This window comes from Cajanus cajan, chromosome 5 (assembly GCF_000230855.2).
Source record: "Cajanus cajan strain Asha chromosome 5, NIPB_CcT2T_4, whole genome shotgun sequence".
Lineage (NCBI taxonomy): Eukaryota > Viridiplantae > Streptophyta > Magnoliopsida > Fabales > Fabaceae > Cajanus > Cajanus cajan.
In genome coordinates this window covers 7,146,816-7,172,945 of record NC_138521.1, presented here as the reverse complement: position 1 = coordinate 7,172,945, position 26,130 = coordinate 7,146,816, and the positions used below count along the sequence as shown (strand labels likewise).

General features: G+C 30.5%; 1 protein-coding gene across 1 annotated transcript; it reads left to right on the top strand.

Moving 5' to 3' along the window:
- Nucleotides 1–14,489: 14,489 nt before the first annotated feature.
- On the top strand, nucleotides 14,490–15,623 carry LOC109817507 (protein LURP-one-related 11). The gene is made up of 3 exons (XM_020382769.3): nucleotides 14,490–14,738; nucleotides 14,985–15,215; nucleotides 15,309–15,623. Exons 1-3 carry the CDS (start codon nucleotides 14,517–14,519, stop codon nucleotides 15,441–15,443), a joined length of 588 nt encoding a protein of 195 aa, XP_020238358.1. The 5' UTR covers nucleotides 14,490–14,516; the 3' UTR covers nucleotides 15,444–15,623.
- Nucleotides 15,624–26,130: the final 10,507 nt, after the last annotated feature.

Below are 26,130 nucleotides of genomic sequence, written 5' to 3'. Positions count from 1 at the left end.
GTTTTGGTTACCCTTTTATTTTTCTTTTCCCTGTGACCCCAGAAAGAGACCTCACCACTGCATGACAAATTCAAAATTATAAATTTAATTTAATTTAATTTAATAAATAATAAATCTCAGGATAAATAAATAAATAAATTACATGCATTTTTCGTGTCAAGTGTTTTTTTAAATAAGAACAACAATTTATGTGGCACGAATTAGTTTTTTTTATACGGATTTACGAAAAACAATATTATCTATACATAAAAGTTGTAACCAAAAAATTCTATACATAAAAGTGATATATATAATAAAAATATTTATTTATTATAAATTTAATTGTATAAAATAAATATTTTTTTATTTTATATAAATTAAAATACAATTATAATAAATACATAAATATGATACGAACAAGTCATTGGTCTAAATAAAGATACATTTGATGTCTTGAAGTAAGATTCAAATTTTATATTAAAATTAACTATTCAAATTCTTCAGTATTAGTAATTAGTCATTGACAAAGTTAATAAATAATTCACTCATATAACATGGTTATGAAAAAATATAAGTTACATGTATTTTTGTTTCTCTATTTTTGTTTGGCCTCCTCTATTTTAAAATAAAAATATTTAGTCCATCTAATTTACTCATATTAATTATTAGATATTAAAATATAAAATTTCAATTTTTTCATCAAATTGACATCTATTAATTATTAGATTTTAACATTTACTCATATTTAAGTAGTGATGTAATATTTAGTAACATGACATTAGGAAAAAAAAACATACAAATAAGATTTATTAATAAAATAAATTTTAGTCACTCAATAAAATAAATACAAATGATGATCTTTGTATGTTATTTTTCAATTTAAGTGGTGATAGGTCATTATAAAATATTAAAATTTAATGATTAACAAACATCAAATTGACAATAGGACCAAAATTTCATATTTTTAAAACACGGAAACTATATGTACATTTTTAAAGTAGAGAAATTAAACTAAAGATTAACAAAATTAAATGGACCAAAATTACAATTTATCAAAAATATATATGATATTTGATTTTGCATTCTCTTAAAAATATTTATCCATTAATTATTATAGATCATTTATTACTTTATTTTCATTTTATTTTTTATATTTTAAAAAATAATATATATATATATATATATATAAAGAATGTGTGGTGTTATTTGATATACATAATTGAGTGATCAAATTACTAATATGTATATTAAGATTAAGATAAATTAACTCATGTATATTAAATACAAACATCTTGTGTGAGAATGTTTTTAGAAGTTTTTGTGAAGGGTTTGTAGAAATTTTTTAACTTCATATGTAATTTGATTTTTTATTTATCATAATTATTTATAAATTAAATATTAATGTTTTAAAATAAATATTTTTTAATACAAATTATTTATCATAAATTTAAATTATAATTTATCTATTTAAAAATATTTATGTATATTAATTTTAAATATAATTTATATATTCAAACATAATATTTATTTATTTATAAATTTTTATAAATTTTAGTTATATTTTTTATTCTAAATATTTTATTATATTATATATAATAAATATGCATGTGCATTTTACACAGACTAAAATACTAGTAAGTATTAAAATTTAAGTTCAAACTTCATTATGTAATTGAAAATTTTATCATTTATAATATTTATATATATATATATATAAATTATCAATTAAAAATAAATTTTTGAACAAAATTCATATCTAACACATTTTCAAAATAAAAAATAAGATTAAATAACTTATTTTAAAGAATATAAATTAGTATTTTTATTTATAAGACTTAAAACTATATTTAATTCTATTGTAAATTTTATTTTAAAAATAAATGAGTATTATTTTATTTATAAAATCTAAAAATATATTTAAATTTATCATAAAAATCAACAAATTTATTATGTACAACAATTTGTGAATGTACATTATAATCAAATTCTCGTAACTTTATATATATATATATATATAAACTAAAAATTATGATTAGCCGTTTCATAAAAACTTAAAATTTTATTTTCATCAGTTATGTAGAGTTTTGTTTTTATATTATTGTGTGTGTTTTTCTAATGAAGTCAAGGTAACGGGTCAGGGCATGAGTTGTCAAAGTTCAATAGAGGCTGTGAAAGTCAAAAGCAATGTATTTCAGAACACACCTAAGGTTCCATAAATGCCCTTTTGTTTTATATTATATCCCAATTTTTTTTAAGGATATTTCGTTTATCAACCGACAGAAAAGAAAGAGGAGATGGAATATATACATTTATATCATATTGACATATTCAAAAGAAACTTATTACTAATAAATTTTTAAATTAAAAATGATAGTTAACTAAAGTTTAATTCTTACTTGCAATTATTTGATGTCAACAGAAAATGAAAAGTACAGATTTAAGGAATTGAATGAGTTGGAAAATGCACATATGATTAAGGATAGCACATGGCAAATGTTATCCACAAAACAAAACCGCGTATGCTTCGTGGTTGAATCCAAATGATTCAAAATCTACCCATTTTTTTAAACAACAAGTAACCTATTACTTTGTGATACTCAATATTTAATAATGCTTTCAGATTTTTTTTCTTTAAGTTTAATGCAGCCTCTGATCTGATTGCTTCAATTAGACAATAAAACTGACTGCCCATTTTATTTAAATTTAGTTGGAAACTTGGAATTGATATTAGTAGGAAAAAAAACTATTTTGGATATATAATACTTCAGAATGAAATAAAAATTGATATTGTTTGAATAGTATAAAATCAAAATCATTTTTAAAAAATAAAGTTATTAAAACAGATATAATATAATATTAGATAACCAATAATCTTTTTTTTTTCTTTTCTAAATAATCTCAATTAATCACCAACAAATTTGATAAATATTTCATCAGTAACATAATTTAAAAAATAATATTAGATAAAATGCCTTGACTAACATTATTATTATTGGAGTAGAAGTAATTGGGCATCTCAAGTTGCCACATTACTGATCCAAAACAAACTTCTGTATTGACTAACCAAATGCATTTTACCAACTCAAAAAATAAAGATTGCATTGTGGTGAAATTAATTTTTACCTAACATCAAATTAAACTTACAAAAAGTGGTTGAGGAACTTCAAAAGATGTACCACCAGGCACCAAGTAAATTTATTTCTTTCCGTTACTAGTTTTTTTTTTTTAAATCATATTTATATGTACGTATTATTGAAAATAATTTTGTTCGAATAAAATAAATTATTACAAGTGACAACTTTTTCTTCTATATATTTATTCAAATACATAATTAGGATTTGAATTTGAAATCGTTAAACTAAATTTTCGTTAATTGATGTACATATTGAATTATTAAGTTAGTTAATTAGTCACTTTTGAATGATAATATCTATATTCCCCTAATATTAGTGCTGATTTTATAAAGTTGAGTTGAAGAGGAGGAACATTACCTTTTTGGGTTGCTTGATTACTTAATGTCATAAAATGGAATGGATATTAATTGGATAGCAAAACGATTGTCTCCAGCTGTTTTTTTTTTTTTTTGTGTGTGTGTGTCTGACCAAAATTGGTTATATACTGATATTTTTTCGAAAAAAAAAAGTATATTATATGCTATCTTGTAGAATATTTTAATAATTAATTTTTAAATTATTAAAAAAAAATTGATTGGGTTACATGTTTTGAAAATATTATTTTTAGTCTAGATACAATATTTGGTACTAGTGGGACCAAAAGTACTAAATATATTTATATTATTTAATGTTTATTAAATATCAAAATAAATATTAAAAGTTTTAAAATAATTTATGATAAATAAATGTTATCAATATTCTGGTGGTTGAAATTGGAATATAATATGTAACATTATAAGTTTTTAATTATTGTCTTTTAATAATGATTATTTATTTAGTTGGTGCATAAGGCGTGTTCTCGGGAGTCTAGTTAATTTTGAGAGTTTTTATCTAAAAGTCTAGTTGACCTTGAGGGAAGAAAGTATATAAGATTTCTTTTGAGAATTGAATCTCATAAACTCAACTTCTTAGAGACCTTAAAGAGAGTAGAGTAAGAAGTTTTAGTTACTGAGTCTTATTCTTTTTCTCTTAGATTCCTGTAAGCATTAGAGCGGTGATTCTTGTTGTTATTAGTGATTCAGAGTACTTGAGGGCAAGAATCAAAGTGTGTTGGCACAAAGTTCTTGTATTTAAAGCTCAGGATGGTGTCTTTTCTTCTTCCTTCCTCTTCTTTCCAAATTTTTGAGTTCTATAGGTAGGAGAAGTTAGGATGAATTCATTTTAGATTTTTTATATTGCTCAAACAGTATGTTGTTTGATTGGAACTAAAATTGCATGGTCGATTTATTTCAGATAGTATGGGTGAAAATTTGAGTTTAGGATTTTTGGTTCATTGGTTAGAATTTTGGATGATTTAGTCTCTTTTGTAGTTGCATGTTGTTATTTTGGTGCGAAACGAGTTGTTGAGGATGTGTGTGGGTGAATGGATACAATGCATGTTTGCTTTTCTAAATTTTTGGTAGGTTTGAGGCAATTTTCGTAATCTGCATTACAGATTTTGATGTCACATCGATGGTGCCTTCGTGATGTCAAGTGCGATTCCAACATAAGATCTTTGTCTCGTTTACGTTGGGTGCAATATCGGTGGCCCCAATCATAGAAGAGAGACCCGTCTCGAGTTGGATGATGTTGAGTGTGGTTTAAATGGCATCAAGCATGATGTCATTGGAAAGTCTCTAATTTGATGATGTTGGGCCCTAATTGGGTGGCGCCAAGTGTGATGGCATCCTTACTTGCATGAACTTGAGATGATGAGCAAGGAGGAGGACGCCTTCTCCAAGGATCAAGTTCTTCAAAGGTGGACCAAGGTTTTAGGGTGGATGATGATGGAATGGACGAAAATGAAGGTTGGGTAGAAGGTGTTTGAGGAAATGCTTGAGAACGGTACTCTAGGGTTGGCTCACTTCATGATGATGAAGGCCACTTCTAGGGTTGTTTCTCTCAAGGTGGAGATGGTAGGGTTTGGCCGAAAATAGCCAAGGGTGACTAAGGAAAGATATAAAGGCACTAAAGGCTCTCTTTATATTCAATATCCAAAGTATTTACAAGTGGTGGGGTGTTGGGTATTTATAGGAGGGGAGGCATCTAGGGTTTCATTTGGGATGTGCTTGGCCGAAATTCATATGGCTAATGCACTCCAAATGAAATGCAAATAAACCCTAGATGCAACTTGGTGCCCAAGGATGGAATCTATGGGTTTAGATTGGCTATCTCTAGGTGCATGATAAGACCATGCAACCTTTGCCCTCCACTTGGGCCTAAGCCTTTCTAACACCAAAAATAGATTCAATGACACCAAAAAAATATGCGTCACCCTCTAATGAAATACCCTAGCCCAAATTAAAAACCTAATCATCTAAAGCACCCCATAATACAAGGGTAAAATGGGAAATACAAAGAAAATAAATCCTATGACTAAAATACCCCAAAATACAAGGGTAAAATTGGAATAAAGCAATAAATTCTATACTACTCAAATTGGCCATAGCCATGAACCATGTGATGGGTCTCACATGAAGTGAAGTACCAAGGATGGTCCTCCATCATACCCTCCTTCTTGAGAAGGATTTGACCTCAAATCTTTAAGCTCTTCCATTCCATTGATCCTTCAAAAAAATGTGAAACCACAATTAGGGAAGTAAAAAATACTAAAACTTTAGCGATGCAATCCTTAAGTACACAATTTGTTGAATGAAAGTGCTAGGGAAAGGAGAGAGCCAAAGAGGCATCACCATTTAAATTATTGGCCCCATGCAATTCATTCACCAAATCATCTATCTTTGGGATTGGGTGCCTTTTATGCAATGATGGCTTTTAAAAAGGTGCTCATCCTCCATTGCCATCTTTCTTTGGCACCAAAAGAAGGAGGATGACACAAGGGTTAAGGTTCTTTTGAACCTAGCCCTTTGTCATTAAAGGAAAAATTCTTTTTTCCTTTTCTTTTCTTTTTGTTTTTGTTTTTGCTTTTCTCTTCATCATCTTTCTTAGCCTTTAGTTTGAGTTGGTCCTCATTCACTTGAGAGGGTGATAGAGGACACCACACAAACTTCTTACCTAAGTGTTGGAAACTTATTTTGTTGGTGAGGCCATCATGGATTATGTGCTTGTCAAATTGCCATGGCCTCCCAAGCAAGACATGACTAACCTCTAATGGCACTATGTCACACAAAACATCTTCTTTATAGTTGCCAATAGAGATTGGTATGCTTACTTGTTGGTTAACTACAACACCTCTCTCCTCATTGATCCATTGCATTCTATAAGGTTTAGGATGAAGTTTTGTAGTCAAGGCTAACTTATCAACCAATCTAGTACTACAACAATTTGAAGTTGACCCACTATTTACAATGAGAGAACAAGTATTTTCTAGAATTTTGCATTTTGTTTGAAACAAGTTCTCTCTTTGAGATTGTACAATGTCACTAGGTTGATTGTTAAGAAGCCTTCTAACCAATAGTAAGTCTCCTTCACAAGGTAAAATTTCTTCCTCGGAGTCTATGGCTTCTTCTTCACTACTAGAGGAAGATGAATTAGCTTCATCAAGGCTACTATAGTGATCTTGGGCTTTTAAAACCATGATTTTCTTTGTAGGACATTGAGAAACAATATGTCCTCTTCCAAGACACTTAAAGCACTTGATTTCACTTGACTTAGACTCTTTGGAAGGTGCTTTAAAAGATGAATTTTCTTTTTCTTTTTCTTTTTCTTTTTCTTCTTTGGGATAAGGTAGGGAAGAGTGGCCCTCCTTCTTAAAACTCTTGGAATAAGAGGGAGTGGAGTCTTTTCGAAAAGGTTTTCTTGTAAGTTGATGCTCCACTCTTGAGCAAAGTTGAACAAGTTCATTCAAATCCCTATAAGGTAGAAGTTCAACTTTGTCTCTTATCTCAAGATTAAGACTACTTTGAAATCTAGAGATTGTGGTCCTCTCTTCCTCCCTAATCCCAGCCCTCATCATGAGCAACTCCATAGATTGCCTATATTCTTCCACACTAGATGACCCTTGTTTCAATCTTTGAAGCTTATCCATAAGCTCTCGGTCATAGTATGGAGGAATATGCCTCCTTCTCAAGGCACTACGAAGCTCATTCCAATATTGAATTGGAGGCTCATGGTTTATTCTCCTTTCTTTTTCTAAGGAGGTCCACCAATACATAGCATGCCCTTGGAAGCTAAGGGTTGCTAAAGAAACCTTCCTATCTTCACTCACTCCATGGCAAGAGAAAAGTTGTTCCACTTTCATTTCTCAATCTAGATAATTTTCAACATTATCTTTGCCATGAAATGGGGGAAGAGTGATGTTGGGTTCCCTATTGGAAGACTCCCTATGTCTATGATACCTTGGGGGTCTTTGATAGTAATCATCATTGTGATGACTACTATAGAAGGTATCACTTGGAGGTTGGGTATGATGCCCTTCCTCCTCATGAACACTTGAATGCATATGCCCCTTTCCTCTTGAGGGTTGAGGAGAAGTGACTCTTGGTTTTGAACCACTAGCCTCTCCTCCCATAACTAGCCTAGCAAGCAATCTTTTTATTTCTTCATTATTTCTTTCAAACTCTTTTTCTTTTCTTCTCAATTCTTCCTCTCTTTTTATATTTTCCTCTTCTTTTTTTCTTAGGTACTCTTTCAATTCCCTAAGTTCATCCCTAACACTAGACCTAGTACTACGAGAATTATGACCATGGACACTAGAATGATCACTCATCTTTGATCAAGAAAAGGTTTTCACAAATTGTTTTCAAAGGGGTTGGAAAAGTTTTCACAAAGAGTGAGTGATAAAAATGGTTTTCACAAAAGGTTTTCAAAGTGCAAGATAGGTAGGAAAAGGCCTAAGTGTACAAAGTGAACTTTCAAAGGGAGGTGGACTACAAAGAATCACTTAAAAACCAAGCCTTCTCAAGTAAAAATCACAAAGCCCTTTCCACTTTTCTCACAAAAACAAGTTGGCACAACAATAAGGTGTGTGTGTGTGCACGTTACCCCTAGTAGGCAAAAGCCTTCTAAACGAATTTGGAGACAAAGATAAAAGCCTAAACAATTATACTACCAAAAGCTATAAAGCATGCAAAAGAAAAGCACTTAAAACATATTCTAGTCGAGGTCCTAGGTGAAGGTTTTCAAATCACCTTCAACTACACGAACTAAAACCAAATTGAAGAGGTTTAGGAATGGCCAAATTACAAACCAAAGGAAAGAAACCAAGGCCCAAAAACACAAGAGGCCGAAAGCAAAGAAAACAAGTAAAATTATGAAAAAAACAAAAATTAGGTCTTCAAACTCCTCCACTTGGGTTCCTACACAAAGAGCAAACTTGTTAGTCCTCTCCAAGTGTTTGATCACTCCTTTTGGTGTGGTGTAAATCCCTCCAAAGGCTAGGTTTGGATTCGGTTCACCCCTCCACTCAAATCCACCAAAGGGTGTGATAGTTTGCTAGAGAAGTTCTTCACCTACAAGTAAAGTGAAACCAACCCAAAGAGCAAGAGTCCAAGAAATAAAACTGAAAAAGCACAATTAGGAAGGCTAAACTCAAGGAGAATTGATGGAGACAAAACAAAAGAGGCCAAAGAAAGACAAACTAAAAATTAAGACTCAATAAAAAAAAGGAAGCACACAAAAGATTAATCCTAGAAAGGCACTAGAGTGGATTAGTGTTTATGCTCACTTGATTAAGTCTTTTAGTGATTCGGTCCAGCCAATATTAAGGTCTCAACAATGGTCCAAAAATGTCACAAGTCCAACTCCAAATGCTTAGGTAAAGGGTCCAAGTCCACAAGTCTAGCAACAAGTCCTTTTTGGTCCAAATTTTTTTTATACTATCTTTTTTTTTCACGTCACTTTTGTTTGATGTTCCTTGAGTCTAATTTTTTTTTTTTTTAATATTCAGCCCATTTGTTGCTTAGGTTTTGCACTTGTGGGTGGTAAATTTAGGTCAAATTTTAGAAGAGAGAGAGAAGGACAAGTGGCGTGATTTTAGAGGTGTTTAGGGTATCTTTGAGTGGAAATTGTTTTGTACTAACTAGTACAAGTTGTTTTGCACAAAATTTTCAGCACACCACTTAGATTCTTTTAGGGTTTCTTTAGGCATAGAAAATTGACCAAATCAAGTGAGAATGCAAGGGAGAGTGGGCGGTTATGCATGTGCAAGAAAATGTTTACACATGGAAATCACAAAATCACATAGAACATGCTAAGGACTAGGTAGCATGCATGAATGACTCCTAGATGGCTCCTATATGTCACGCCCACTTAGAATGATGCATCATGGTATTTTGATCATGTGTTTCATGCAAGGTGTTTGGCACATACATGGAAATGATGTAGACAAAATATAGGAAACAAAAATGACAAAACTTTAGGTGGATTCAAAAATCAAAAAAGCATGTTCATGGCATGTTCATATGCGACTCAACCAAAAAATTAGAAAAGCATGGCAATAACCTAACAATGGAAACCTAAAATGGCAAGGAAGGTTCACAAGGAATGAGAAAATGAACCACAAGCATTCGGTCATGCAAAGCAAGGCAAAGGAGAGACAAAGACCGAATGGAAAAGTTGACACAAAGATAAGGAAGACAACGTTTACCCTTGATGAACCATGGCTCTTGATACCACTTGATGGCATCCTTACTTGCATGAACTTGAGATGATGAGCAAGGAGGAGGACGCCTTCTCCAAGGATCAAGTTCTTCAAAGGTGGACCAAGGTTTTAGGGTGGATGATGATGGAATGGACGAAAATGAAGGTTGGGTAGAAGGTGTTTGAGGAAATGCTTGAGAATGGTACTCTAGGGTTGGCTCACTTCATGATGATGAAGGCCACTTCTAGGGTTGTTTCTCTCAAGTTGGAGATGGTAGGGTTTGGCCGAAAATAGCCAAGGGTGACTAAGGAAAGATATAAAGGCACTAAAGGCTCTCTTTATATTCAATATCCAAAGTATTTACAAGTGGTGGGGTGTTGGGTATTTATAGGAGGGGAGGCATCTAGGGTTTTATTTGGGATGTGCTTGGCCGAAATTCATATGGCTAATGCACTCCAAATGAAATGCAAATAAACCCTAGATGCAACTTGGTGCCCAAGGATGGAATCTATGGGTTTAGATTGGCTATCTCTAGGTGCATGATAAGACCATGCAACCTTTGCCCTCCACTTGGGCCTAAGCCTTTCTAACACCAAAAATAGATCCAATGACACCAAAAAAATATGCGTCACCCTCTAATGAAATACCCTAGCCTAAATTAAAAACCTAATCATCTAAAGCACCCCATAATACAAGGGTAAAATGGGAAATACAAAGAAAATAAATCCTATGACTAAAATACCCCAAAATACAAGGGTAAAATTGGAATAAAGCAATAAATTATATACTACTCAAATTGGCCATAGCCATGAACCATGTGATGGGTCTCACATGAAGTGAAGTACCAAGGATGGTCCTCCATCAAAGTGTAATTAAGGTAGAGACTCTCTACCTAAACAACATCGGGCGATGGTGAGTGACATCGAGCATGAATCGAGTAGAGGTTCTTTGGTTGATATGAGGTCGAGAGTGGATTTTGTCATGCTAGTGTGAGGTTCTATGGGTTCCCTACCTTAGTCACGTTGGATATGACTTGAGTGGCATTGGGTGTGGGCGAGGTAGAGGACTCCATGCCTCAATGACATTAGGCGTGGATTATTTTGAAATTAATTATTGATTGGTGAACATGAATAAAATTGTTTAATTTATTGCATGTTGCATGTAGGATGATGATAATAAGCATTGGCATGCTATTACTTATGAAGTTGAAATGATGATGAACATTGATATATTATGTATGATTGATATATTATAATTTTTTTTGAAATATTAAAAATAATGTAAAAAAATATAAGATAAAAATATGATTATTTAAGTAATATTATTTAGCGAGTACCTACAAATATAGATATTACCATATCCGTCATGTCTCGTTTATAAACGGATAAAAAATACTCATACCTGTTATCCACAAGTATCTATTTACAATATTCATTTATTATTTGTGACAAATTTTACCTATAGGTACTTATTGGTACGAATATTTTTGTCATCTCTACTCATAAGATGGTTAGGATAGTTAAATTTTATGCTGACATTCTTATTGGAGTTTTATTCCTTGTATTGTAGAACAAGTTATTAGTGAGATGAATTAATTTTGGTTGATAAAAAAACAAATGTTATAAAAAAAATGATACTTTGAATCAAAATTTATTTTAGTGTATAATTTTTAAAATGAGGAGAGAGAATCATTAAATAAAGTGTGTAAGCCACTAAATTTTATGTTTTTAATAAATTTAAAATAATTAAAAAAATGTTAAATAATGTATTATTAATATTTCTCTTTTATTTATTAACTAATCACCATGATTTTTTAGTCAAAAACAAATTTAACTTAACTCATCAAGGCTTCATTGCTAAACAAATTTTCATGATAACACAATTATTTTACAGGTTTAGTGTTAATTAAGAAATCATGTGGGGTACGTGGAGTCTAATATTTATTTATTTTTCTCTTATATGATAGGATTTGTAGTATATTACAATTAGTCATTTTTGTTTGGCATATTCCAATGGTGATCACCAAAACAAAATGTCCTTCAATATGTTAGATAGTTCTAATGATGATTATTGGTGAATTTGTATATAATACATAAATCATCTTTGTCCTCATATTTTCCGCTCGTTCTTTTCCTTCCTTCACACTCTCACTCATTCTTTACTCCTGCATGTGAGTTTTAATCAATCTTTTTTATTTGTGTTTTCGTTTTTTAACTTCACGTCCAATTCCCCTAAAAAAAAAAACTTCACGTCCAATTTGATAAAAATTAAATGAAAAATAATTTGTATGGCATCAATAAGACACACGGAAAAACACCAAAAATGAAATGCTTTAAAAAAAAAAGTAATAAGGAGAAGACAATGAAATATACGAAGGAAAAAAAATAAGTGAAAAAAATGAAGGTGAGGATGTTTGAAGATGAGGTGAAAGGGAATGAGAAGGGTAACAATTTTGGATATATGAAATTTTTTAAAGAAAAATCACAAAAGCTAAAAGAGTGTGAATATGAAGAGTATTTTAGGTATATGAAATTTTTCTTAAAAAAAAAGAATAGGGAGTGTGAAGAGTGAAAAAGGGGTTTTTATTTTGTAATTGTTTTGGAGCAATATCTGGCCCAAATGGAGGCCTAATAAATTTGAAGACTTCGACCCAAACGCAAACGTTCACGTGGAAGTCCGTAATTTAACCACCAACTGAATTAACGACTTTGACAGATTAATATTAACTACTCAGAATATTACTACCGACAAACCCACGGCCAACGCTCACAAAAGTTATTAAAAATAAAAAATAAAAACAACGCTCACAAGGTCTGCTTCTGGTTGAAGCTTTCTTTTAAGGGTATTCAAGGGTTGGATTCATATATCTTGAATTGGACTCTAGATCATTTAATTAGTTTAAAAAAAAATTCTATTCAATTTATTTTCTCCTTCTTTTTAATTCTTATATTTTTTTTTTTATATATTTAACCATTCAAATATTATTTAATTCATTTAAACTCAAAATAAATAAAAATATTCAAATTTCAAACAATTTAAATATTATAATAATATTTTAAATATATGATACAAAAAAGGAAGTTACAAATTACATCATTGACTAGAACTTTTTGTATGTTAATAATAAAGATTAAAAATGAATTAAAATAAGTTTAGTTTTTTAACCTGAATAAAAATTAATTTATTTTTTATTTTGTTTCAACAGTTGAACTTAAATCAAGTCTAACCAAAATTAATTATTTTACGTCATTTTTTTAATCTGTCTAAATCTATAACACGTTGAAATCCATCCATTTACCTTTTTTTTCTTCGATTTTTCTGATTTTGGATCAATTCTCAAACTGATGCTCACCCTTACTTTTATTAGAGTTCAACTAAAGGTGCCCATATTAAAATAATAATATTATTTACTAAATTATTGTGAGTATTGAATAAAAAAAACATATTTCCTCTTTGCTATATTATATAAATAATAATAATTTTATACATATTAAAAAAATAATTATTTATAAATTCTAATAATTCAATATTATTCTTCCAAATGCAAACTAATGAGGTAAATATTGTCTCATTACAAGTATAATATAAATAGACTTAAATTCACTTCTGAATTATAATTTTGCGAATGTATAATTTTACTCCTCAAAATTTTTTTATTATATAATTTTCAAAATTAAAATATGTCATTCAAAAATTAAACATGAAATGTTGACAGCTATGATACTACTTGTAGTCAATTAATCAAATAAAAAAATAATATTAAAAATTAAATATAATTTAATTTATTATAAATTTTAATTGAAATAAAAAAGAAACATAATACATACGTAGTAAAATGTAATTCTGGTCATTACAAAGAAGTTAAAGATTTATAAGTAGTTACCAATCGTTGGTTGGTGCAGTGGTAGCATGGGGCTGCACTTGGTAGGGAGGTCTGCGGATCGATCCCCCACAACGGCGATTGAGAGGGGCTTAAATACCGTAATCCTTGGACCCGCCCCGAATCCGGATTAGTCGGCCCATTGTGGTTCGGATACCGGGTGGTTATACCAAAAAAAAGATTTATAGGTAGTTTCACTTAAAGTGACATCAACATTTTTTTTTTTAATTTTGAATGACATTTTTTTACACGATGGATATGTGTTAATTTTGAAAATTAAAAGATTAAATTTGTAATAAAAAAATTTAGAGGATAAACGAAATTATAATGACAAAAAGTGGATTTAAGGAATATAAATATGAGTATTATTTTGATGCATCCTTACATCTTTGGTTTTTAATAAGATCATATAGTGACGAACGGGAGATAACCGTCTAAAAAATGATTAAGGGACCGACCAAAGAAAGCTTTTGCATTCTATCTGCAACTAGTAGTAAGTAATATAATAAATCTGTTGAATTAATGGTATACATTGTTCTGCATTTCATCATCAGCCAACAAGTGGGTGCTACCTGAATTATTTTTTTTTTAACAATTTTGACGTAGAGCCAAAAGTCACACTATATTGATAAGGTTTATTGCAATTAATTTTAAACAGCTTACGGTTGCAGTTGTGGAGTTTTGCTTTATTTCTAGGTCAAGAAATCATATTAAAGAAGAAGAAACCAAAAGCAGACATGATATATATTCTTATTTATATCATGTATGTTTTGCCTTCATCTCACACCACTAATTGCCATATATATATAAAGATAATTAATGTACGATTTCTTATTTTATGTTTTAAGTTTTAACCGACTAATATTGTGATATGATTAAAAAATTGCATGTTGCTATATTTGATTATATCCCATTAGTATATAAAAGCCTTTTATTTGTTAATATGCCATAGACAATTTCAACCATGGGAAAGGTTCACCCCCAAGCACTACAATCCTCTACTACCTGCAAGCAAGAGACTTTTACCCTATGGATGAAATCTCTGGTACTGAATGGAAAGGGATGTACTGTCTTTGATTCAAATGGCCAAATTGCATACCGAGTTGATAACTACAACTGCAGGCATAGAGATGAAGTTCATCTCATGGATCAAAATGGCGATATTTTGTTTACTATGCTCAAAAAGGTAACCAAGTTTCACAACTGATTGCATGTCAAAGCATCCTAGCTATAAGTTAAGAGTTTTATTTGTATATCTTTACTGGGTAAATAGTCAGAAATTATATTGGTATGACTTGTAAGGTAAGTGCAGTAAAAATTAATAAATTTATCATACATGACCATTACTATTCTTTTATAGTGTCTCATTTGGACCTTTCACATAAAAATAGCTAAAATTTAGTTTTCTTCTTTTGTGTGTATGCATATGTAGCAATATAAGTTGTCCAGGTTTTGGGAGGGTTATAGATACCCAGCAACAAGAAATGACCACAAAGGACCATTCTTTCGAGTTTCTAAAACTTATAAGATCTCTAGAGGGGGTTCAACCTATGAAGTTGAACTTGGATTGGACAAAAGCCAACCATATACACATAAAATAGAAAGCAGCACTTGCAATTCAGCTTGCAAAATATCTAACGAGCTAGGAGTGGTAGTTACAGAGGTAAAATTTCTTGCACCTTCATGTTAGCAAAGCTTGGTACATAAAACATATTAAAGTTCTTATTTGCACCTATTATTTGTTTTCTATGAGCAGCTAAGGAGAAAGAAGTCACATTGTGGAGTTGATTTGGGAGACGATGTTTTCACAATGGTAGTGGAGCCAAATATAGATCTTTCCCTAATTATGGGGCTTGTTGTAGCGTATAGTCTTATCAACTGTAAAATGTAAGTATTTTGGAAGCAGTAGTTTGTACAATTGTGATTTGCACATCTTGAAGAAGTCTTTGGCTAAAAGTACCAAATGGGTTGCTAAATTCAGTTTCTGGATTAAGCTTTGGAGATGTGTTTGGTGATTGAAAGTTGAAAGCCCGCAATGATATCCAATCATATAAAATGATTTTGTTTTGAAGTCATATTTAATTCCTTTTTTTTTTCTGCTGTGAAATGCAACCAAATCAAGTTGCTAAAGAAGTTGGGTTTGGCCCCATGGTTACAACTTTCAAGAGTTCCTTCAGACGTTGGATTATTATAAAAGGCCTAATTTAATTAATTTGTTTGCAGTATCTCAACTATGGTTAATATATAATTTTGGTCCACCGTTCAACATAGCAAGTTGATAAATCATAGATGAGTTTTTATTTTTATTTTTTTGAAAATATTAATGCTATAACTCATTTTAACAATCTCTATAATTTGAAAGGAATTAATTTAACTTAGCAGTTGAGAAATATTTTTGGTTCACACATAAATAAAAATAATTTTGGTTCTAATAAGTATCTAACTTTTTAAGTTTCTTAATTAATTCTCATAATCAACTAAGTGTTAAATATTTGATTATAGGGGTGATCAAATTTTTTTCATCCATATGAAATCGGAATAATTCGACCATAAATCAATACTTTCGGATTGTCTGCTTCAAATAAGCAATTTTTGAGTTGAAATGGATTGATCTCATTAATTTTGTAACTCTCTGATCTTAGTGTCCCATCGTGAGAATCACAAACATCCACTATCAGACTCTACAAGATGATAGTTGGAGTGGTGGGCGAGAAGGTGGCACCAACAATGGTATCGTGCCGACGAAGGGTGGCTTAGACATCAAGTTCATAACCGATTCAACCCATCCCTAATAATCCACTATCCAATTAAACTAAACTCGAACAACCTAAAGTTTTACTCAGATGGAGATGGGTTTGATTCTAGTGGCTTGCAATTTGTTGCGATTTAGTTTTTTTGGGTCTGAATCCATTTGAACTCACTCACTAATCAAGCTGTTAACTTTGAAACATTATGTGAACTGCGTCTATGAAATAAAAAAAAATCTCATAATCAAATCTCAAAAAAAAAAACAATTAAGTCCTTCTATCAATTATTTTCTTTTAAAACTTCATAAATTTTCATTTTCTTCGCTAAATCTCCATCAATTATTAAATTATTTAAAATCATTCATGACCTTTTTTTTTATAAAAAAAAACATCATATTTAATCTAATATAAGAAAATCTCAGACTTTTTCAAAGTCATAAATTCACATTTTATAAATTTTTTAATTTTTTTTATCAGGTTTGTTTTACTTTTGTATTAATCCTTTAAATCATTTTTTTACGACAAATTCATCTTAAACTCCTAATTTTTTGAGTAAAAAAAGTAGAGGGTTATAAATAGAGAAAATCTAATAGGAGGACTTGATTGTAACTATTTAAAAACTTAAAAGTCTAAATTCAACAAAAAAAATTTATTGGAGAATCAAACGTACACAAATAATTATAATAGATGTATTAAAAGCAATTGATCTTTTATACAATAGTAAATTATTGCTGTCAATTAAAAATAAATTTTAATATGATTTTTTTAATAGTACCACATAATCCAATAAGAAAAACAACCGCATCATATATATCCACACGGTTAAGATTCCATTGGAAAAAAAAAAAAAAAAAACTGGTGACATTTACGAATTAATTCTTTTCTTTTTTCTATAGAAATTAGAATTATGACGACAATGGATTCAAACGAATTGAGTATATGTTTTGAAATGAGACTTTGGAGGTAAAAGGAATGAAGGTTCATAAAAACTAACCAGGTTCAATATAGTTGCTACATTGCTAAATTCTTCAAGCATGCGGGTAGAAGTTTGTCTTTTTTATATGTATAATGAAAATTTTGTTGAAGAAGATAAAACTAATTTTATTGATTTGAGTAGAATTAGATTCGAGTAATGTTTATATTTAATTTTTGTAAATTAAAAAAAATGTGATCAAGGGAAAATACTTTGCAAAAGTTATTCATGTTATCTTATATAGAATAATTATTAATAAAATTGATAGATATTTCAAACAAATAATATGGCTAAAAAAAAAATAAGAAAAAAATTATTGTATTATGAAAAATCTATTTGATCTCTGATTAGGGATGACAACGGGACGGAGCGGGTACGGGTTTCATGATACCCGTCCCCGTCCCCGCAAGTCAAATCTATCCCCGTCCCCGTACCCGTACCCGTCGGGTATGTGATTTTCATCCTCATTCCCGTCCCCGTCGAGTATCGGGTATACCCGTACTCGTATCTGTACCCGTCAATTTTTTTATTTTTTATTTTTTGTAAAAAAAATATGATATTTTTAAATTATTTTTTATTATATTATAATTATAATTAAGTTATTTATCTATCTCATACTATAATAAATAATCACATATAAAAAAAATATTAAAATTCTTTAATATAATTAAATTGAAAGTGGGTATTAAATTAAAAATGGAAACAAGGACGGGGACGGGTACGGGTATGGGGCGGGTAAGTACATACACATACCCGTACTCGTACCCGATTTAATATATCGGATTTTATCCGTACCTGTACCCGTATCCAGTCAAACCGGGTATTCTCCGTCAAAGTCGGGACGGGTTCAAGTATTACCCGCGGGTACGAGTATATTTGTCATCCCTATCTCTGATGTGAAGTAGGGACTAGATTCTTTATTAAAAAAAGTTAAAATAGTTTTTAGTTGTTATAATTTTACTTACTTTATTTTTAAGTATCTATAGTTTAAAATAGGCCTATTTAGTCTTATATTTATCTTTTTTAATTATTTTTAATTCTTATAGTTTAAATAGATCTCTTTAGTCTTTATATATTCAATTTTTTTAAATCTTTATCATTAATTTTTGTATAACTTTGTATGTTTTTGTGTTGATATGGTAGAGACTTTCAATTGTGTTAGGACAAAAAATGTCTTAATAATGAGAAGTCATATGTAAAAGTATAAAAGAAAACGATCAAGACACCTAATTTAAAGTAATTTTATGAAAATAAATTTGGTATTAAACATACAAAATTAAATTAATACTAGATCTCAAATCGATTTTCAAATTAAAAGATATTGAAAAAAAATCAAGAATTATTGCTTATTTCTTATATTCATGGACCTAATTATTATTTTTTTGTTTTGCAATAGTGTTATAAGATTTTATCTTACACTAATTTAATTTGTCAAAAAATAAATAAAATTTAGTTAAGAATTATTTGATCAAAATTTAGGAGAGTGTATTGGATTAGGATTTTAAAAGACTTTTTTAGTTAAAAAAATCCTGCGGATTTTAAAAGACTTTGTAGGATTTTTATGATTGTTAAGATTTTGAAGGATTCTGCAAGACTTTTAAATCAGGATTTTAATGAATTTTACGGGTCTTTGTGAATTTTGTAGAATTTTCGTGCATTTTTGACATATGATAAAATTTCAAAAAAAATTTCATAAATTCAAATTTAAAAAGTTAAAGACAAAAATAATAAAAAAAAAAACAACCATGTCTAAATAAATAAATAAATAAATTATAATAATAATAATGATAATATCATATCCTCTATTATTATTATTATTATTCTCTATAATATCATATCCTCTAAAATAACATTCACCCACATATCCATAAATATACTAGTCTTCCAAGCATTAGCGTTTTTTCGCTCTTGCTCATGAGTTTGAATAATAAGCTCAAAAGTATGATTTTCATTAACAGGTAATGTTGAAGATGAAGGATCAAATACCTTGACCATTATAAAAAATATCTAAAAATGGAAATATAGAAACATAAGATAATTTTTTATATAAAACTCAATATATTCGATACTGAAAAAATATTTAAATATATAAAATTTTTAATATAAATAGAAGTATTTAGATACAGAGAAAATATATATTTATATATATATATATAAGTATTTTAGTTATATATTATATGATAATTTTTGAACAATATTTATAAATATAAATTATTTTAACAAATATTTTAACAATATTTCCTTTTTTTTAAAATAAGTTAATGGAGGCATAAACCCTAAACCCTAAAAAATTATATATTGCAATGTCTTATGTTAATTTTCTTTTTTAAAATATAAAAAAAATCCTAATTTCGCTTATAAATTTTTTTTTAATTTCACAATATAAAAATTAAAAAAAAATTAATAGTAAAAATAAAATAAAATAATTGTTGAGTCATAAAGGAAAGAGGGATAAGAGTAACAAACTTAAGAGAATGAGAGAGAGATCCCAGTTTTTATGCTGAGAAGGTTTTTCCCCCAACTAAGATCCATTTTCATCTCATTCTATTCACAGAAACCCTAACTCAAATTCATCATATATATATATATATATATATATATATATATATTGTACAGATTATGATATCAATTTCATCTTTCACCTTTTTCTTTTCTTGACGCGTGTTATAAAATAGAGTAGGTCAATCAAAGAGAACTAAGAGAAAAATAGAGCAAATCAATACTACAGTATTATATAAGCAATGAACAGTAGTACAATATTATTAGCAGAGAAAAAATGGAGAAGACAGAAGCATAATGTGACACCCTTACTACCCCAACACATATATTGTAACAATGTAAATATACTAAAGAATAAAATTTTCAACGTTGGTAAAAGGGTTCACATAAAACCTTGATAATTGTTCTTCAATATCCAAAATATTTGAAAATAAAACTTTGAAAGTAAAACTTAAGAGTTTACAAATTGTTTTTAAAAGAAAAGGTACAACTCCAAATACATATAAAAATTTATATCCTAGAATCCTTTGTCCCGATGTCATAATACCATAGTACACCCACAATTCAATTGTTGGCATTCTAGATGCCACTCAATGTCGGATCTTTCTCACTTAAAATATCCACAAATTATACGGTGAGAAAAGAAAACATATATATGTAAAGCACATACAAACACACCACAATGTAATCTCATCATAACTCATTACATAATGAAATATTTACAATCATTTCCACATATCATAATTCTATCAATCATGCATCAACTTCACGTCACAATTTCACAATCACACCAATCTGTTGGTCCCTACGGTTAGAATCTAGAAGGGGGGGTTGAATAGATTCTATGTTAGTTTTCTTTTTCTTGTTTGCTTTCTAAATCTTTACCAAACAAAACTTGATTTAAAACAAACCTTTAAACATAAAAAGTAATTCAGAGTTATATATGCACAGCTTATCCAACAAGATTTGAATAACACAATTAATACAAGATATGTAAAGATTGAATTTATCAATTACCAAGAATCTTTAAAGTTCAGTTTCTGCAGATAATGTTTTTCTTCATACAACATTAATCAAGAAACTTATACAGAATGTAAAGAGTGTAAGAGTTAAGAAAATCATGCACCAAGATATATACTGGTTCAGCCATCCAAAGGCCTACATCCAGTTTCAGATTTAGATACACCTCTAAATCCAGTCAAATCCACTATTGATATTCTTTACATGCACCCTGCACAAGCAATATCCAATCAATGAATTTAACAAGCAAATCTTGACACCCACAAGATTAACAAACCATTTCTTGACTCCACAAGAAACATATAACCCAAGAATATTGATCCCACAATATCCTACTTGAGAAAAACCTATCTCAAGATTTCTCTTTACACAACTCTTCCAGAGATTCTCTAATCTCAAGAGTTAAAACCATTCAAACAATAACAAAAGATCAGAAACGAGTACACCTGTTCGTGTAGATATGATCTTCAACAACGTAAACCAGTTTAGAATGAATTTTCTATATGAACTTCATCTTCTTGAATTGATCTTGCACACTTCTTTTTCCAAAAGTTGATTTTCAGCAGATATGTTCTTTCTTTCTTTTTCAGAAAATCTTTTTCTCTTTTGCAGTAATGTGTATTCTAAAAAAAAGTCTCTCTTGTTCGTGTGAGTATTTCTCTTCTTTCCGTGTGTGAAAATTCTTTTTTTAAAAGCTTCAGTTTTAATCTTATTTAAAGACAATTTTCATGTGCAAGGAAACAGTTATTTCAGTTATATTCATAACGGAGATAATCTATTACCTGTGATGGTAATCTATTACCACGAGTTAGAATAACTGAACTAATTGTTTCAGCTCCTGTTTTAATCTATTACCTAACATGGTAACCGATTAACACGATGCCAAAATAACACAAAACTCACATTTGGAACAGAGGTAATCGATTACTTTAAAGAGATAATCGATTAACACGATCCTTTTTCCTCTTGAAATCATCAGAATCAGTTTGGTAATCTATTACCACACATGGTAATCGATTATTCCAGTATCAATCAGTTTTTCAACATGAGTCAGGTAATCTATTACCAGTTCAGGTAATCTATTCCTTAACTCAGAAAATTTCTGATGTTTTCAAGTTTTCATTTAAAGTCTCAAACACTCAGTAAATTAATACTTCATGTTCTCAACAATGAATGAAATAAGAAAAATGAGTATTATGATATTTTCACCTTCATGTTAATTACTAATTTTTAACACATAACAAACAAACACATACAAGCCTAATCTTTTAAACAATCAATACATTATCCTTTTGACATAGGCTTAAAATAAAAAGCAACATGAGCAAAACATCAAAACTAAAACTTCTAGGGAACATCTTCCAGATGTAGATTCTTCAATCTTCAACAATCTCCCCCTTTTTGGTTTTGATGAGCCAAACTCTTCATGTTGACAATCATCATGTTGTTTTGTTTCACTTGTTTGTTTGAAATTTGAACTTGAATTTGAACCTGCATATGTCTAGAACAAAAACTTCCATACAAAGCATTATGCAGTTCTATTTCCATTTCTTTCTTATACAATACATAAACAACCATATAAACATTTAATCAGTTTCTCATGAATTTCTCCCCCTGTTTGGCTTAACCAAACAAAAAAAAACAGAGTAAACAGAGAAATAACATGATACTTATGCAACAAAAACAACAAGCACTTAATAAGACTTTCATCATATAAGCATTAAAAATGTTCAGAAGCATACAAATACTACAACTATTACAAACTTTAAGTCTGAAATATAAATCAAAGTATTTATGCAGAACAAATTAAAATGCAGTGCCTAAAATGTAATGCATAACTAAAGTTCTTCAGGGTAGGGTATGTTCATCGCATCCAGTCGTTCAGATATAGATTCAAAACAAGCCTTCAGCTCTTGATAATCTCTTCTCTGAGTTTCTCTGATGTCATCTAGCTTTGTCAGAACAGATAGCTCAAAAGTAGAAAGAGGCTTGGGCTCTTCAGCACCTTCCTCTTCTTCAGTTTGAACTTCAGGTTGAGACGGCTCTGTAGTCTCAGCAGTAGGAACATCTTCCTTTGCTATCCAACCAGCATCTGTTTTCACTAGCTTCATCATTTTCAGAGCTCTATCCTTGATATCATGAACATCTCTGGTGACCTCTCTTGCTTCACCAGTTAAGGGAACTTTATAGAACACCAATACCTTGCTTATGAACACAGCATATGGACACTTGCAGTCCATTAACCTCCTTGTCTTTAGCATTATGTCTTCTACCACATATACCCAATCAACTTGAATGTTGTTCTTAAAAGCTGCGAGCAGTGCCATATCTTCTTCACTGATATGTGCGTGATTGCTCCCCCTTGCTGCCAGAATCCAGACAATTACATAATGTAGGAGTCTATCTTCCATTCGTAGACCTCCAGCATTATATGTAATTTTCCTCTTTTCTTTTCTTTTGTATTCTTTATTAGCCTCCCAGGCTGAAACATCCCTCAGCATACTCATAAAAAACGTATCTTTATCTATTGAGAAATTTTTCATCTTTAATTCATTGAAGGTAGGTTTAATACCATTTCTGGTTAATCCACCAATCTTCAAAAATACATCAGCAGATAGAGTAACTTTTATTCCTTTAACTTCTGAAACCAAAGCACCATTTTCATCTCTTCCCAAATTTGAGTAAAAGACCCTAACAAGATCAGGGTAGTACAGTCCACTTAACCCAACAAATTTGCTAACTCCTTGACTAGATAACAGAGTAGGAAATGTAAAACCTTGCTCTATAAGCCAAGACGAGTAGAGTACCTTTGGAGCCACAATGTCTTTGCAAGCAAAAGACTCATTGAAAGTTTCCTCTTGAGACTTCCTTGTGAACCACGAATGAGAATATTCTTCTTCAGGTTCTGGACGAGAGGACTCTTGTTTCTTTTTTTTAGATGTACCTTGACCTTGAGTAGTAGGACGAGGGTAATCTCTGTTGGCTATGTGCTTTACACGCTTTCCTTTGCCAAGACTTTCCATGAATGGGGCTTAGGGTTAGGTTTTGAAAGAGATTTTGAGATAGAAAAGGGAACCAGGGGTTTCGTTCGTTTTAGTTTGAAGCAAAAATGGAGAGAGTTTTGAATTAATTTGAATTCGAAACAGATTTAAAGAGGGTTTTTGAGTACAAAAAAAAAACAGGGGTTCGCGTCAGGTAATCGATTAACCTAGTTGGTAATCGATTATCTCGCAACTGAAACAGGGTAATTATGCAAGTGAGTGAGTGGTAATCGATTAACCCGCATGGTAATCGATTATCACAGTGGGTATGCATCAGAAATTGCATCAAAGTAGCAGAGGTAGTCGATTACTGAAAATTGATAATCGATTACTGCTGTTGATTTTTCAGCAATTTCTTCATTTCTTCCAATGGTAATCGATTAACCCGATAGGTAATCGATTTATCACAGAGAAATGTGTGCAGATACAGGGCATACTGTGTTTTGTGTGATTTCCTATTATGAGTGCACATACATCAAGTTTAAACCTATAAGTGCTTAGCAATTTCATGCATATTCACACAATCATACTTTAATTATGAGATTTAGGATAGATTGGACTCACTAATGATACCAAGATTGGTTCTTAGCTTGAAAAATCTTTCCTTTGGTAGAGGCTTTGTAAAGATGTCAGCAAGTTGATCTTCTGACATTATGAATTTGATGTCACAGTCTCCTTTCTCTACATGATCTCTGATAAAGTGATGTCTAACTTCAATGTGCTTAGTTCTTGAGTGTAGAATAGGATTCCTTGAAATGTTAATTGCACTTGTGTTGTCACACTTCAGTGGTATGTGATCAATCTTCAAACCAAAGTCTTGAAGTTGATGTTTAAACCAAATTGACTGAGCACAGCAGCTTCCAGCAGCTATATACTCAGCTTCAGCAGTTGAGAGTGCTACACAAGCTTGTTTCTTGCTCTGCCACGATATGAGACATTCTCCAAACGTGTGGCACGTTCCACTTGTACTTTTCCTATCCAATTTACAACCAGCAAAATCGGAGTCAGAGTAACCAGTTAAAGATGGAGAAGTACCTTTAGGATACCACAATCCAACATTGATTGTGCCTTTCAAATACTTCAGTATTTTCTTTACAGCCTTCAGATGTGATTCCTTTGGTTTTGATTGGAATCTAGCACATACACATACACTGTACATGATGTCAGGTCTGCTAGCTGTTAGATACAGAAGAGATCCAATGATCCCTCTATACATTGATTCTTCAACATCTTTTCCTGCAATATCACTATCTAGATAACAATTAGTAGACATAGGAGTATTTGATATCTTACAATTCTCCATATCAAATTTCTTTAACAGTTCTTTGCTATATTTAGTTTGATGTAGAAAAATTCCATTTTCCATTTGTTTGACTTGTAGTCCTAGGAAGAAGCTTAATTCTCCCATCATAGACATATCAAACTCCTTCTGCATATTGGAAACAAATTCTCCACAAAGAGATTGGTTAGTTGATCCAAATATTATATCATCAACATAAATCTGAATCAGCAGAATATCTTTTGATTTTCTCTTTATGAAAAGAGTTTTATCAACATTACCTCTTTGAAAGTCATGAGTTAGTAGAAACTTACTTAGCCTTTCATACCATTTCCTTGGAGCTTGTTTCAGTCCATACAAAGCTTTCTTGAGCTTGTAAACATGCTTAGGTAATTTGCAGTCAACAAAACCAGGTGGTTGAGCTACATAAACTTCTTCATCAATTAGACCATTTAAAAATGCACTTTTCACATCCATTTGATATAGTTTGAAATCAAACACACAAGCAAATGCAAGTAAAAGCCTAACAGCTTCTAATCTAGCAACTGGAGCATATGTTTCACCAAAGTCTATACCTTCCTGTTGATTGTATCCTTTGGCTACTAATCTAGCTTTATTTTTAACTATAACACCTTCTTCATTTAGTTTGTTTCTGAAAACCCATTTTGTACCAATGACATTCATATTCTTATTGAAAGGAACTAAAATCCAAACATCATTTCTTTTGAATTGATTCAGTTCATCATGCATGGCCATTATCCAGAATTCATCTTTTAATGCATGTTCCACACATAATGGTTCAATTTGAGAAACAAATGCCATATCATCACTTAGAAGATTAAAAGAGTGTCTAGTAGAAACTCCCTTATTTATATCTCCAAGAATGTTATCCAGAGATAGATCTTTGGGTTTCCTCCATTCTTTGGGTAGTGATGTGTCTTCAGATGGTGTTTTCTGCTGTAGTTCCAGTTTTTCTTCTTCTTGTGTAATACTGTCACCTATCTCATCTTCATCATTAA